General features: G+C 39.3%; 1 protein-coding gene across 1 annotated transcript in view; it reads left to right on the top strand.

The window, feature by feature from the left end:
- The window catches only part of dock4b (dedicator of cytokinesis 4b), a 173,047-nt gene that overhangs the window by 64,479 nt on the left and 91,357 nt on the right, over positions 1–17,211 (top strand). The window contains exons 9-12 of the mRNA XM_037696152.1: positions 10,039–10,120; positions 10,250–10,310; positions 10,414–10,546; positions 11,878–11,966. Coding sequence (XP_037552080.1) covers positions 10,039–10,120; positions 10,250–10,310; positions 10,414–10,546; positions 11,878–11,966 — 365 coding nt within the window. The remainder of the gene's footprint in view (positions 1–10,038; positions 10,121–10,249; positions 10,311–10,413; positions 10,547–11,877; positions 11,967–17,211) is intronic.

Genomic DNA, 17,211 nt, shown 5'->3' with positions numbered 1-17,211 from the left:
AGTAGTGGAATTTTCTTAATTCAAAATAAACGATGGCAAAAAGACAACCTATGCTTTTTTTCATTCCTATTGCAAGTTTTATACCAAAACATATCGTGATATATATCGTTATCGCCACCCTTCACAATACATATTGTGATATGAATTTTATGCCATATCGCACATTCCTAGTTAAAACTTATTTCACTGATAACCGATACCAACACCGATATTTTTCCCGTATACCTACTTACAGAGACTACATAGCTTTCTCTGCTGCAGAATTAAAATACGACATTATTCTGCATGGTCTTTGTCAATTTGGCCTGCTATCAAAAGGGGGCTGAAAATGATGCAACACTTCAACTTGGATTATGTTTAATGTCAAATTTATTCATGACATTTACTCTCTCTAACACAACAACACTTGGAACAGTCATGCAAAAACAATGCGTATATATCTATGCATCTGCATATACAGCACCTTTTATAACGGTGTTATTTTGTTGGAATGGCCAATGTCTGATATTTAACTTTATCACTAACATCGGCCGATCCCAATACTATGCCGATAATATTGTGCATCCCTACTTTCAACCAGTAAAAGTATTGTCTCTGAACACCTTTTTTCACTTCAGATCATCAAGTAATATTTTTTCTCATTATTTTAGTGTTGAAGAGGGTAATTATCATCCAGTACTCTCATATTTTGTTCCACTTGAAGAACTTTCTCCTTCTCATTGTAATGAACTGTCTCGCCTTTTCCTCTTTAGAGGCCTATTTCATCCCTTCTTTTCCACCGTCTCGCTACTTTGAAAGATTGAGTACATTAGCCGAGCTCGAGTGATTGAACTCCTTGAGATTTGCTACACGGTCGCTGTTGAACACGACTCTCTGCAACAGAATGAAGTGTGCTCGAGTCACGTTGAAATGCTGCCGTGTCAAACAAGCAGCGTTAGACATGTAGCTTATCTGAATTCATCCAAACTGAATAAAACATTTAGTGCAGAAATTTTTTTTTTCCCCTTATTAAACTTGTTCTAATAGTAGGCTAGAGCCAGTGCTCCGTTTAATTTCATAGTTAAAACTGGTGCAGAGCAAAGAGCCACTTTCATGTGTGGACTAAGGCAGAATTAAAGGAACCAACAACCAATAAAAATAATGTGAGCACCACGTTTCAAACACTGAAGTAAACTTAGCTCAAAAAGTAGGGAAATTTGTGTTTGGTTGATTATATTTTTGTTTTAACTGTACTTCTTGACAATAAATCTTTTAGGAGGTGTTGCCACGCAATTTGGGCTGTATATGGTACTTCCGCATGCTAACCAATAAAAATAATATGAGCACCATGTTTCAAACATTGATATAAACTTAGCTCAAAAAGTAGGGAGATTTGTGTTTGGTTGATTATATATTTGTTTTAACTGTACTTCTTGACAATAAACTCCTTTTTTTTAAGGAGATGCCAGGCTTTTGGGGCTGTATATGGTACGTCCACATGCTAATAAGGCTCCACTTTGTTAAATGAATAAATGTTAAACGGTTATTGTCTTTTTTTTTAATAGCACATCAATCATCCAGTTCAATAAACTACACCAAACAAGAGTCAATAGCAGAAAAAGCTATTTGACGTATGCTGAGAAGATTTGGCAAGTTTTCATGGGTTTGACCTGCAAATGCATTTTCCTAACAAATGTGGCACCGTTAGATGAAATAAACACGTTTTTCAATGCTGCAACATTTAGTGCCAAGAAGCATTGTTATGACAAATAAATAATTAACCAAACACAAATTTCCTTACTTTTTGAGCTAAGTTTATATTAATATGTCTACAATGCAGTGATGTTATGTGGGAGTTGAAGCCAAAATGAAAACAGCTCATTGATGCTCCATTTCCAGCTGTTTTTTTATTTTTATTTTTATAACTACATAATTGCAGCAAATCAAAAATTGCTGTTTTCAATTAAAATTATAAAAATTTGCAACTCATTGTTTATGAACACTGTTGAATGTTTGGAGATGACCGGCTGGTGTTAAAAAAAAACTTAAAAAATCAGTGAACAGATTTTTTAAATGCCTTTTATTCATTTCACGCTAAAGTACTGGTTGTTAATGTGAAAAGAATTCACAAATACCTACTGTTGTTTAAATTAAGACTAAAAAATCTGGTGATAAGATGATCTCAATCTCTATTTTCTTAGTAGCTATAGAAACTCCGAATACACCAGAGGGAGGATCAGACTCAGTGGAAAAGTTGTTTAATGTGATGTAATGACTTTGAGGTGGCTCTGTAAAGAAAAACAAACCAGTTGTATTTTAGTTTATTTTTTTCATGGAACCACTAAAAACAACGGGCTTTAGTTCTGGCTCTGGTCCAGCACTGGAACCAATTTTGTGGAAAACCCTAAAATGAACATAGAAGTAGTTCTGCTTCTGCTTATCATGCCTAAATTAAGTAATTATAGATTCAATTTGAGAAGATTTAAATGAGTCAAAAAGCTTAGTCTACCGTAGTGCTTCAGATTTAGTTTAGTTTATTTTTTGAATATGTAAAAAAAAAAAAATAATACAGCATGACGCATAATGTCAAAACTTTTTGTTTAACATATTCAGGAGTGATCATTTGAACAGTTTTATGTTTGGACATTGTCTAAGTTCAATTTTCAAATTATTCCAAAGTTTGACTCCACTTACTGATGAACAAAAGGTTTTTTTTCTAGTAGTTCTGAATTTGCATATTTTAAATTGCGATTCCCCCGTAACTTATAAATTTGCTCCTTAAACAGGTTTTGAATGTTTTCCGGTAATTGTTTATTTTTGGCTTTGTAAAGAATTAGAGCCGTCTGTAGTTGCACTGTCTGTCAATGAACTTTAATAATTTAGATTTTACAAATAGTGTATTAGTGCTTTCTAAATGTCCCACCTTATGGATTACTCTTATTGCTCTTTTTTGTAGTATTGTTAATGCCTGTAGTGTAGTTTTCTAATTAATGCCCCATACTTCTGCACAATAACTTAAATAAGGTAAGATTAATGAACAGTAGAGAACATGTAATGCTTTTTGTTCTATGACCCACTTGACTTTGTTTAAGAGGGCGATATTTCTTGAGACTTTACTTTGAACATATGTGATGTGTGGTTTCCAGTTGAGTTTATCATCAATACCTAGAAATTTGTTTTCATGAACTCTTTCAATAGTCAGCCCATCTATTTGTATTTGAATTTCTGTATGTGATTGACAGTTCCCAAATAACATTTTTGTTATGTTTGGGTTCAAGGACAGCTTATTTTCATCAAACCACATTTTAAGTTTGTTCAGTTACATCCAGTAACAGTTGTTCCATGTCATCTCCAACACGAAAAATGTTTGTGTCATCGGCAAATAGTATGCATTTCATTGTCTCAGGTACAATACATAGATCATTTACATAAATTATAAACAGTATGGGGTCCAGATTTGTGTCTATATATAAATATATATATAAAAAAATATATATATATATGCTGGATGATATGGCTAAAACATTTATTACAATATATTTCTTAATTTCGGTCGGTAACGATATAATTCATTATCGATATAAACAATATAAAAGCCTCAGAAAAACTTTTCAAACTTTACAAATAAATTAGTGTTCACCTTTTATTTGTATTTAGCCTTCAAAGAAATTTGAAATCACCATCAAATAAACATCCATCCATCCATCCATCCATTATCTTTACCCGTTTATTCCATTTTGGGTCACGGGGGTCGCTGGTGCCCACGTCCAGCAATCACTGTGCGAGGGGCGGGGTACACCCTGGACAGGTCGCAAGTCCATCACAGGGACACAAAGAGACAAACGAGACAAACAACCATTCACTCTCTCACTCACACCTAGGGACAATTTAGAGTTACCAATCAGCCTAACATGCATGTTTTTGGTCTGTGGGAGGAAACCGGAGTACCCGGAGAAAACCCACGCATGCACGGAGAGAACATGCAAACTCCACCCAGAAGGCCCCTGGACCGGGGTTTGAACCAGGGACCTGTTCGCTGAGAGGCAGCAGCTCTACCAGTTGCGCCACCGTGCTGCCCATCATTTTAAGTTTTAACTTCAAACAAGAACATAACCTAACAAGTTTTGTTTCCTTTTTGATGCAGCTGGGGGTGTTGTTTCAGGGACACGTTGGCTCAGACTCATTGTGCTTCATCTTCTGACTCTCAGCACATTCTTTTGAGTGGAAACTCTTCAGATGGTAGAAGTTAGATGTGTTCCCACCGCTAGTTGGAGCGACTCTCCGTCACATTTTGCAGCCACTGAAACCTGCAGTTTATCGGATCTTAGAAAGCCGAACCACTTCCACACCTCCGAATTAGTCTTTCCTCTCTTATCAGTTATGTTATCTGCTTTCTCTTCGCTTGTGAAAGCTTGACCAGTCACATTCTGACCGGCCGCTTCAACCCGGACAGAAAAAGAAATGTCAGTGAAAGTGCTGTAATTATGCTGAAATATTGAAAATGTGCTTAAAACTCATATCACCGTTACTGAATATAAATATATTGTGACATATATCGATATCGAAGTATTGTCTAACCCTAATATATATATATATTCCTTGAATCCCTGTATGTTATTGGTCCCCATGAGGTAGTAAAAACATGTGTGTTAGTGTGTGGTGGCTGTTGTCTTTTTGGAACATCTCACTGTGGCAGCCCGCCAGTGTTGTCTCTCGCTGTCTGGTCACATACATAAACATAAACACACACACATTGACACAATCAGGCTGGCAGAAAGCCACGTCGCCGCTCCGCTCTGTGCTGGTGGTGCTTGTGTGAGAGCAGATGGGGGGGTCTGACCTGTTGTCTCTGTACCATGCCAACTCTAGCAGCCACTATGCAACATTGTGGTGTCCAACAGAGACTCCTTGTCGAGCAGGGGACACAGGCACCCTGTTAAAACTGTACCACGCTCACATGCGTCCTCTTGTTTGAGGTATTCCAGAGCAATCAAACAGAATTCAACTTTTCATTCACATTCATTGCGTTGTTTTTGGAAAGTACAATAAATGTAATTTGATTTTGTACTTGCTTTTCAAGGATGCTTTGAGAGATTGGAAATCTTTTTTTTTCTTTTAGTCTTTAGGGGTCACATTTAGGCGTTCATTTTGGGCAGTGGATAATGGTTTAGCAGCTAATTTATTAAACATTTTACATGTCACTTGCTTATCATCCCAACGCCACTCATCGGCTGGGCTCACAGCTCCCTAATGTAATCATCGATATTAGCAGAGGGAATAGAAAGTGGTGCAAAAGCCCCGAGGGGAGGGAAGTCGTCCATTCATGCCATGTTAATGCAAGCTGTGATCGAGTCAGATAAGGTCCCACTGGGGTGGAGATGGAAAGAGGCACTAGTCTTTTTAGCTCATGCTGCAGCTGTAAGGAGGGGGAGTCGACGGCAGGGTAGAGTGCGTTAAAGGGGGGGTGTTTGCGCCAAAGCAGTTGTTAATTGGCAGTTGGGGTTACAACAATAAGAGCTCTAATTAGGGTTTGGGGGAAGCGTGCTCAAAGCCTTGTGCCTAATGCGTAGGAATCCGTCTCCATATGTTTGGATAAATAGTGTGGAAAGTTCCAGAGAGCATCTAACGAGGGACAACAAATCAAATCGAACTGGGTTATCCTGAAACGCCTGATGAGAGGAAAACTTTACTGTAGGAATTCATGTATGAAAAATCACAAGCATTTTGTATAATTAATAATCAGGAGCATAATTAATTCAGGCATGGGCGCCCACTGCCCTACATTTACAAAACGCAAAATTACAGCGAAGGCAAGCAGCCTCTTATTTACATCATGGACACCTAACAGTTTTCCGAGCTTGTGTTTGTAGTTTGTAGCTCAGACTGTTCTAAAGCATCCTCATCTTTGCAGCATGAAGTTAAACTGAAGCTGTTAGGATGAATTCTGCCCTTGCCTGAGTGGGCCCTGCTTTAGACGGTGCTGCTAGCAGTACCAGCGACTTGGCGAACGCTGGTGAATTACAAGGTTTTTCTCTCTGCTTATGTGCAGACTGTGAAAGTCACCTAACTGGATTAGCCCTTAGCTCGCCAGCCAGGATGAGAGGGGCCCAGCAGGATGTCTCCACTGTCCCGCTTAAAGCATGCAGTGTCGACAGAGGGGAGGGTGAAGTACAAAGAGAAGGAAAAGGCATTCAGGGTCCGTCCTTTCTGTTTTTGCATGACATTCATTTTTAAAATGCTGGGGGGCATTTAAGGCCAAAATTATTAGATGGTGGATTCTGCATCATAAAGTTTTTGCCACTATGTTCAGCTGTGCGTCTGATTTGAGCAATGTTTTTGAGTTTTTCAAGTATTTGGAGCAATTTTTAAGTACATGACTTAATTTATTACGTTTTGTCCACACAAAAATGCAATTTTTCCGAAATCTTTTTATTTATTTACAAACAAAAAAACCTTGTGAACCATTCCTAAAAATTTCTTTATCCATATGAAAACACTAAAACCGACCCAAAACCCTATAATAGCTATGCCAGGCCAGTATGTGGCTTTTTATCACTGGAACACATTAAGGATATAAAAAAAAATTACAAATGCAAAACAGTTGAGCAGAGAAGACAGTAGTATAATGAAAAGATGTGGTCAGTTTGTCCTCTAGCAGTCTAAACCTATAGCAGCATAGCTAAGGGATAGCTCAGGAGACCCAATCCAACCCTAACTATAGGATTTAGCAAACAAGAAAGTCTTAAGCCCAGTCTTAAAACTGGACAATGTGTCAGCCTCATGGACAGAAACTGGAAGTTGGTTCCACAAGAGAGGAGCCTGATAACTGAAAGCTCCGCCTCCCGTTCTGGTTTTGGAAACTATAGGAACCACAAGTAAACCTGTAGTCTGAGAGCAAAGTGCTCTGTTAGGAAATTATGGAACGAAAAGATCTGTAATATAAGATGGAGCTAGGTTGTTGAGAGCTTTGTAGGTTAGAAGTAAGATTTTGAATTCAAGGTTAAATTCGAAGTGGAGCTTTGACAACATTGTTTCCTCATTAATGCTGTTTCCATGTGGATGAAAGGCCTCAACTGTAAAAATCTTTGGCATTGTCAGAAAAAAAGTTCCTATGTGGACAGTTCATAGTTTTTGTTTAGTGTTTTGAGCCACTTTGTTTGGTTTCTTGTGGTTTTAGTATTTCCAGTTACATTAGTTTGGATTCTTCTGTTGAATCGTGCACTTTGTTTTGTTCTTGTTACGATTATTCAACCAGATTTTCTCATTTTTTTCTGCTCTCGCCTACCTTGTGTTTTCCATTAGCTATCAGCACACCTGCTGTCATTCAGTTATCAGTGCATCCCTGACGTCCTCACTTTCTCTCAATCCCTTGTTGCCCTGGATAAATTATAAAAAGTCTTGTATGTTCTGGATTTCATCTTTGATACGCCCGCATTTCAGTCATTCCACCACAGATTGTGACTCTAAGGCTGATGGTCTGTGTTGGGATGAAAGCTGCAGAAGTCAGGATGTTCCCCATGACTTGGCCACTTTGCTAAAATTACTGATGGGAAGGTAAAGCCACCAAACCAGTGGTCACGATAAATTAGATTTCTTTGTAGAGACGAGAAAACCTCACGGAAGGTCAGTCGTCACGTTCTGCCTGTCAAGATTTTTTTCTGGTAGAGTGGTCAAAGCAAAGTCACCCCTCAGTAAAAAGCGCAAGGCGATCTAAACTGCCTGGAAGATTTCTAGATCACAAAAAGATTGGATGAATGGAAACTAAATAGTTTGAACACACCTGCAAGCAAAGTTAGTTGATTAAAAGAAAACAAAAACTGAGCGTCACCTTTTTATTACGATTCAATCCATCCGACAAAGTGGCAATGGCAGTGTAGTCTGGGATTTTTGTGCTTGTTTCGTCTTTGGTGCCTTCCTGTCAAGAGCAATAGGATTACAGTAGTCCCTCGCTACCTCACAGTTCGTTTCTCGCGGACTCGCTCATCGCGGTTTTTCAAATTGAGATTGGACATGACACACAATCGGCTGATTAATGGATGAGCCGCACGATCGGCATGGGATTTTTATTTAAAATAAATTATTTTAAATTATGTAGCACTTACTGCACCTGTGAGAAACTTTCTCCTGCAGCGTGTCATATCTACTCTGCAGCGGATAAGTGGGCGTGGCCGAGAGCGCTGGCACATGGCAGACAGCGGAGATCATGACGTGTGCTCAACAAAAACAGCTAGATTCTAAGGCGAATGTAGAAAACTAAAAACAGGAACATGTCTGCATTGGTCCTTGCCAGGAGTCCAACAGATTCTTAAAGCCACTTAGAGAGGTCAAGGTCGAGAGTTTCAGATCTTTTTGCAAGATATTCCAGGAAATAGGAGTGGAGTAGGAGAAGGCCCTTTTTCCAAGTTCAGTCCGCACTGAGGGAACACTGCAGGTAATAATGTCCTGAGAGCGCACGCTGTAGCTGCACTCACGCAGACACAATATGTAATATACATACATATAATAAACTACTACTTGCTACTTCAAGTTCAAGTTGTGTTTATTTGTCATATACAAGGTTAACACAGGGTTAACAGTACAATGAAATTTGTACAATTAAAACAGTACAATGATTTTTTTTTTTAACTTGTACTACTATTCCTACTTGGCATTTTTTCCACTCATCCCGGGGCTTCAGGGTACTGATCCCCCGCGATAAACAATGAACTACTGTATCTCACTGAGCTTCGACTGTTGGAGTCCATGAAGGGAGAAAATCGTGGTGTTAATAATGTAGTCACTCTAAGTGAGAGGTGTGGTTCGGCTTTCAACCAGTCCTAAACTATTACTCATTTTCAGACTTTGATTGCTAACCATGAAAACTTAGTCATACTTTGCACCCTTTAAAAATCATGGGAAGCTGATTTTTTAAAATTATTATTATTATTTGTGCATTCTGTGTCATATTTGCATGGTTTGTAGTGTTTGTGATTATTTTTTTTTATGTAGTTCTCAGTCTGTTTTTCCGGTGTTTCCAGTTTCCCCAGTGTTTTTCTCCTCATCCAGTCAGCTCCTGCCACTCTCACCTGTATCCTCATTGTCTTTCCCCAGGTGTTTGTCATTGTGTCTCGTTAGTGTCCCTTTAAGTTCAGCGTCTCTGTGTTTTCACATTGTCCGTGGATTGTGCTTCCCGTAGCCTGTCTTGTTCTGTTCCTCGTGTTTCCCTGTACCCAAGTGAGTTTTACTGCCTTGTCAGCTTTTGTTTTTTAGTTTTTTGTTTAATAAATGTATTGAGCTAGGTGCAGAATAAATGTATATTCTTTATTTGTCTTCGAGTCCCCTTTGTCTGTCTGCTTTTGGTGATCATGACATTCTGTATTAGCCCTTTTACGTTCTGTGTTTCTGCATGTCTGTACATATTTAAATCCAAGCTCACTTTTTAATTTTTTTTTTCTGTTTTCGTTAGAAAGCACATTGGGTTGCTTAAAATAAAATGTGTTTTATAAATAAAGCTGTACTTTTGATTAAATCAAGCCTACTGTAAGTAGACCTCTTGAAGAATGACAGAACAGTGCAGTACAAAACAAAGGGGTTTAATAAATCACATTTGTGGCATTTATCAGTTTTAACTTAATTTAAAAAAAAATCTCTGTTTGACACCTTTGCTACAAAGGTTTGACTTTTTTACAGTTCTAACTCTTAAGGTTGTACTTTTAAAAAATATATATATTTTCAATGACAGCCTGGTATGTCAGAGAGAAATCTCTCTTTTTAACGTCACTCTTACCCAGCCACCGAAACACCACATGTCAGATTTTATACAACCTGTGTTCATGCTTTAATCTTGTTGCCTTCTATTTTGTTGCCTGTCTTTCTGCTGTCTCATAGCGTCGGGGTGTAGTTTGAACTTTGACGTGACTCCTCCGGTGCCCGTAGCTCAGCGTTTGGCATTTCTGACATTGTTCCTAATCTTTATTCTCTTCCCGCTCGCAGTCACTTGGACACGGCTGTTTACTTCTACGCGACACCCGGGCGTCGCTCCTGACCTCGTTCATCTCTCTCTGTCTCCCTCTCGTACAGTGAAAGGTTCTTTGTCAGGCTGAATAAGAGCGGGTTGCCCAAGTGGCCGGAGAAGACAGAAAGACAATGCACGCTATTTGTGGTGAGTCATGCACGTGACTTTTTGTTTTGAAAAAAGGTTGACGGGGAGCAATTTAAAGCTTTAGAAAGCGACGTGTGTTGTTGCCGTGCCGCAAACTAAACGTGAATCAAGTTTGTTTTCTTGCATCAGGATTTGGGAAGCGGTGATCTACGAAAAGATGTCTACATCATCGTTCACATCATACGAATAGGTGGGAGGAACTTTATTCTCTCGAGCACGTTATCAACATTTTGGTCTTTTAAAATGAGACTATTCTCACCACGAGTAACCGTTTGTGTGTCTGTGTTCTGCAGGGAGGATGGGAGCAGGCGAGAAGAAGAACATGTGCAGCGTGCAGTACAGGCGCCCGTTTGGCTGTGCTGTCGTCAGCATCGCTGATCTCCTCACTGCTGACTCCAAGGATGACCACCTGCTCAAGGTTTATGCGTAAGTTGATGCAAAGGGTGGTATTATTAGCTTTTCGTTGGAAATTCATCTTTCAAAATAAAAGCCTAGCTTTCCTTAAAGGAATGCATGTTGCTGAAATCTTTTGCTAAGAGACAGAATGAGCTTACTTTAATAATTAGAAGCAGTGCTTAATTTGTAAACCAAATTATGCTGGAATGCAAATAGCTGTGTGAGACCAAGGTTCACTGAACACACACGCACACAACACAATGCTTAGGCGCACAAATGTCAAAATTACAAACCAGCTCATATTTATAATTTACTTTTAAACGCTTTATGTGTGATTTATAATAATAAAAATAATAATACATTTTATTTGTGTAGCGCTCTTCTAAGTGCTCAAAGACGCTTTACAGGAGTTCAAAAAATATAAAATCACCAATGCAACATTACAAGTGTTAAGAGTTAAGCACAGGATCATTTCTTACCTTACTAGTTGTTTAGCATGTTCCGCTTCTCTCACACATCCTAACACCCCCCACCGCTCCTGCAGGTGAGGGGCGTTTCACTTCAGTACAAATTGAGATCGCCAATTGGTGAATTGCTGACGAGCCCACTGGATTGATTGGCAAGTGGAATCGAGGATCCAACTCGTGCAAAAAAATCATAGATTTTACCGGCCCGTGTCATCGTTTTCATCATTTATTCCATATATATTCAAAATGTATTCAATATTTTTGATGAATTTAAGGTTTGAGAACTGAGCTTCCTTACATAACTTTATTTTTATTAGGCCTGAAAGTTACCGGATCCAAGCAAACAGTCACTGGAACGCACCATGTCAAAATAAGAGTTCCCGAATCATGTTCCGGCAGGATCTGGCTCAAAATAAGCCTGGTTAAAAGCTATGTTTTAAACAAAACACGCAGGTATAGTCTTGGGGATGACTCTCTGCTTCTGCACCCCATATTTTAGCTCAATTTCTGCAAAACTGACTCATTTATAACCATTTAAAAAATATTTTCTATGGTCAATTAACTGAGATGAGACAGAGATTCTTTGTGCCGTTCAATTTATTCTACTTTGGTGATGCCCTCAAGGTTCAAAGAGCTTATTGTTGACATAATGGGAAAAAAGACTGGTTCAATAAAATTAGCTGTAAATAAATATGCACTAACTATATGTACACACACGTGCACACACACACACACACACAAATGCACGTTCTAGTTGGATTATTGGGGGAAAAGTAAAAGCTATAAATGACCTCGTACATTCCTGCTTCGTTTGAGTCCACTAAGTCTTCTTCATCCACATCACTTGTGTTACAGCTGATTTATGGTTTGCTCTGTGTTGTCTTTTTATCCAAGGTGCAACACAGAGAGTGAATGGAACCAAATCCACGAGAACATCATCAAAAAGGCCAACTCCAGGTACAACTTATCTGGATCCAACACTGGTAAGAACCAAACATCTTTTATTTTGGTGTACATAGGCAACTTTTGGAATTGTGCTGTGTCTAGAACAGATTACTGTAATTAATAAAAAAAAAAAAAAAGTTGCGTTTATCATGTTCTGTGGAGTTTGAACCTAAGGCGCAGACAAATGCGAGGAACTGAAAGAAAATGTAACAAATTCAAATTGATTAACAAAAGATCAGAAACAAAGGCTGACGTGGCAGCAAACTCACAAAATAGGAAAACGCGAGGAAACACGATGACGCGGAGGAACAGGGCATGACGCAATGGAAAGCACGATACACGGACAACAAGGAAACAAAGACGCTGAACTTAAAGGGACGCTGACGAGACATAATGACGAACACCTCGTCTGATTGGGAGCAGGTGAAGCAAAGAGCTGTCACATGAAGGAAGAAACTAGGGAAGGCGGGAGACACAAGTACATAAACACAAGAATCTAAAGAAATGACACAAGACAGAATAGATTCTTAGTGTTTTGTATAGCAGGACATAGTGGAGCAGCGGTTAGCGCAGTCACCTCACAGCTAGAGGTTCACGCGTTTGCTTCCACGTGGGGTCTTTCTGGCTGGAGTTTACATTTCTCAGTGTGCTCTGGTTTCTTTCCACATACGAAAAACAAACATTTTTGTAAAGAAAGGTGGTAAAAAATTAAAATAATAACGTAATTTTTGTAATATTAATATCGCATGCCACCCATGTCTTTGTATGCACGTGTGACTGTACAGTTAGCAAAATATCTTGTGAGCCACAACACAAATCCCGAGCACTAACGCATATCATGAGAACTTGTAATATTGCACGAGACTGCACAATGTCATTCTCAAGGTCGGACCAAAACCATTTTAACTCCAGTTATTTTTTAAACAAAGGAGGATTTTAGTTTAAACTCCGGCATGGAAGGCGGCGAACAATGTGCATTTATTTCATATTTATAATATCAGTGAGCAACTTTTAAGCTCCGAGCATTTCCTTTTATAACACCTATGTTCTAATGGCAAATTTAGCAGCTCAGTTCTGTCACCAACGTCGGTCATTTTCCTGTCAGTGCTGTTCAAGTTCCTCTTTAGGAGACTTTAACATGCTTGCATCTGCAGGAAACCTGCGATTGCATATGAACTCAGATGGTTTATATAAATAGCTGTTTCTGCATCATACCGAACAACAAGCATCAGCAGTTTCCCGTAGCAACAGGTCGGTGGAGGACTGGAACGTTCAGTCCCTCAGATGTCAAATAAAAATCGTGTGTCATGCGAGGAGATTTTTTTCTGCAGCGACGTGTGCACTAAGAAAAATAATACGCAGCAGAAGCGAGTGAATCACCTCTGAAAGCAATTTCAGAAGAAAAAGGACCAAAGCAGGGATTTCACATCATTTAATTACAAACGCATTTAGAACATGTGGAACAAAAAAGAAAATCTACGTTGAAGATTCAGAACTGAAACTAGAAAGAGCAACAGAAGTGAACCTAAAAATATCCAGTGACACACTTTTGAGGAAACGTGTAACGACTGAAAGAAATTTAAGAAGAAGCTAACTGAAAAATCAGTGTAGAGCAGCTCTGGTAAAGAAAGGAAAGCTTCATAAATTTTACAAATGTAAGCTTTTATTGGTAGTTTTTACGATGATTCAACCCTATTCAAGGTGACCACCACAGTTTATTGATCTTAGAAAATACAAAAAGGCTGCAACTGGATCGATATTACAGATATTTGGCTAAAATTTATTGTGGTTGTAGCTGAGAATCATCCCACTACATACCCTAAGCACTAACAGGTTGTGTAAAACCTCTATTAAAACTTTGGCATGCAAGAGAGTGGGCAATTTGTATTCCTTCAAGTAATGCTAATTTATTTTACTAAAATTTTGTCAAGGCAACTATTTGGATAGTATTGATTCCTGAACAAACTTCCCTAAGGGAAATAAAGCCTATTATGTCATTTTGTTAATCATATGACTTTGCATAATATCATCTTGTTAAGAAAGAACCTACCAAAAGGTGGATATAAACACTTAGATCCGGTAATGTTGTTTTTATACTAATCGTGTGTGTGCGTTTTTTTGTTTGTTTTTGATGGTTCAGAAGTGAAAAGAGTTTGCGTAACAAGTCAGAGGTGCAGCAGTCGTTGGGAGGTGGCACCATTTTGTATCACTTGACTCTAAATCTTTGGCGTCACATCAATTATATGTGATGGGGACGTGTCCCCCTCACATTAAAAACATTTGTTTGGACCCCCCCACATTTACCATGAAATATTATTTCACCCAGCGCTGTTTCTATTTCTTCATGAACAAATCCATTCCACTTGATTAATAGGAGAATACTCAAACCACTAAGAATCCACTCCTGGTTTTCCTGGCTGCCTACAACAGCTCACCACATTGCATGCAGGGTTTCTCCTCGGTCGCTTGCCTTGGCAGGACACATCTCTTTGGGGTTTTTTTGTAGATGAGGCAGGGGAGGAGAGAGAGAGACACCTCTGTGTTGCGCGTAGCTTAGCACTAAGTTAGTGCCGGCAGTTGTCGATCGAGACAACGGGCGGATTAGGATGCGTGAGAGAAGCGGAGCTTTAACTAGCGTGTCTGTATTGTGCACCACTAGCTTAATGTTACATTAGTGCCAGCAGTTGTCAACTGGAATGGGGAATGTTAGGATGCGTGAGAGAAGTGAAGCATACTCTATTTACACAAGGAGAGCTGTTGGTCAGGCTTCTTCCTATTGTGCCATGCTCTCTAAAATAGTTATTGAATCAATCGTTTACCTGTGTAGGTAAACTTAGATGTTTAACAACTCATTAAAGTTACATCAGAATGCAGGAAATGGCATCTACTTTATCCCAAAATTTCTGGGGGATGACTGTCCCTCCCCCACCATCATGAATGCTTCTGACACCAGAAGTTACTAAGTAAAGGCTCCCACAGACTTCAGCATACTGTGTATACTCCGTGAGCCACGCAGACACTGCGCGCACTGTCCGCAGACGGTTGAAACTTCATACTCGAGCGTACACTCCAATGGGCTGCAGTCAGCTCCGCAGGCAAGGGGCATTTACCTTCGGGACAAATTGAGGTCACCGACTGGTCATTTGCTGACACACCTATTGGACTAATTGACAGGTCGCAACAAAAAAAAAGGAGCAGCAGCAGCGGTGTTCTGTGTTTTTGTGTTGCTAATAAAAAGTTCTTTAAAAAAAAAACTGGGAGCGCTGGCCCTGCAGTCCACACATCAGACCGGCCCACCAGGACATCTCCAGACCCTCCCGCAGCTACGCCAGGCCTAATTTTAATTCTCTCGTGACAAATTCCTTCATTTCTCACAATTTCAGTCACGGCGTCAACGGACGAGGAGGAAGAGATTGCTTGCCTCTTGGAAAAACCATAACGAAAGAAAAGGCCTTTAAACTAGACCAGGGATGAAGAAGGGGAATTTAATACATTGGTGTCACATACAAAACAGTCCGTCGCCGTCCGTTTATTGCGCAACACCGAATATGCGGTCGTAAAAATTGATCTTTGCACGGACATGCCTTGCGGGCGTCTGCTTCGAGACCGCATCGAGTCTAATCTGGTCTGCGAGGGCCTCTGTGAAGTGAAATACGCTTGAGTATGTGGGAGCCTTAATACCTAAAGGGTCAAGAGTTTCATGAAGGAATGCGTATTACCCGCCACCTTTTTTGTCAGAGGTTTTGACTAAAGTCATTTTATGTTGAGAAATGATAGAGTTGTAGTTTTTTTAGTCAAATGAAGCTTTGTAAATCTCATGCAATATTGTGAGATCTTGTGTGACGTGTTAGCGCTTGGATTATGACTCTCAGCTACTACTACAACAAATCTTAGCTTAATACCTGTAAAATTACCCAAGTTATATTAATTTGTGTGTTGGCTAAGGTCAGTTAGCTGTGGCAACCATCTTGAACTGGCTGACTCTAAAAGGTATAGTCAATGAGTACTTCCTGAGAGTTTCGTTAAAATCTATGCAGTTGTTCATGAGATATTTTGCTAACAGACAATCAGGGTTGACTCCCAACAGTGAATACAAAAGTTTTAAGTAAAAATAATGAACTCAGATGTGCTGGGGATGACTCTCAGCTACAACTACACCAGATCTTTGGTCATAACGTGTAAAATTGAACGGGTTTTAGCTATTATCATGTTTTTAGGGTCAGTTGGCTGTAGTGCCCATTCTGAGTGAAACTGACTCCAAAACTTAATCATTACGTTTTGCAAGTTTCATTTAAATTTGTCAAATCTTTCATTAGATTTTTTGTTAACCAACATAAGAACACAGAGACGAGTGCAAACACATTATCGCCTGCCAACACCTCTTGGGTGATAAATAAAATCCTCTGATTCCATCATCAGGATAAATTAGAAGCTTGAAATGGTGGTTTTTAAAAAAAGGGAAGTAATGGAGCATTAGTGTAACAATGTTGGGTAATGTGCTTCTGTTGTTTATGTTGTTGCAATCTTATTGTAAAAGCTTCCATTTCCTGCAAACAAAGCATTTCTATTCTTGGAGAAATAACAGCCAGCTTTGTAGAGAAGGTTGATACCGATAATTATTTCAGGCGGGGGCAATTTGCTAAATCAATTACAAGAATGTGTGGAATCTCAGAGACGCGTCTTTAGGGTTTGCTCGTCTTTATGGCTGCCGTCAGATGACCAATCGTTTCTAACAGAAAAGTCACGAGAGCCTGAGCTGGTAAATGATCTAGACCCAGGTCGAGTGTGAAGCAACGCGAGGATTGAACCGAGCGATACAAAGCTATTAAACGCAGACCGAGTTATCTGATTAACGCCTCGTTGGTTCATAACAAAAAACGTATAATTTGCAGACTTCCCATATAATGGGTGGGAATGTAAAACACTTTGCATTCTTTGAAGATAAGTGTTTTCTGATAAAGCCCAGCTTGGCTGTAAAAGTGGAACCGTTTACTTAATTTTGCACGGCTCATTCCTGCTGTTATCTCAAATCAAACTTGCAGCAAAATCTTAATCAGTTTTCTCTTAGATTTCAGCTCTTTGTATGCTCCTTGTTCCTGCCACTGCTGACGGGCCACTTTACCATAGTTTACACACAGCTCCACCCGTGGGATCAGTGATAATGCATGAAGATAATGCTCTGTTATTGTTGAGGTGGTACTTCCAACGCTTTTAACAGATGACAGAGCACATTTGGTGTGTGCTTCTATACTTTGTTGTATGCTTCTATACTTTGTTGTGTGC

The sequence above is a fragment of the Nematolebias whitei genome, chromosome 22 (genome assembly GCF_014905685.2).
Source record: "Nematolebias whitei isolate Nwh7 chromosome 22, NemWhi1, whole genome shotgun sequence".
In the NCBI taxonomy this organism is placed as follows: Eukaryota; Metazoa; Chordata; class Actinopteri; order Cyprinodontiformes; family Rivulidae; genus Nematolebias; species Nematolebias whitei.
The sequence above is the reverse complement of the archived record's forward strand: the minus strand, read 5'-3'. Positions and strand labels throughout refer to the sequence as shown.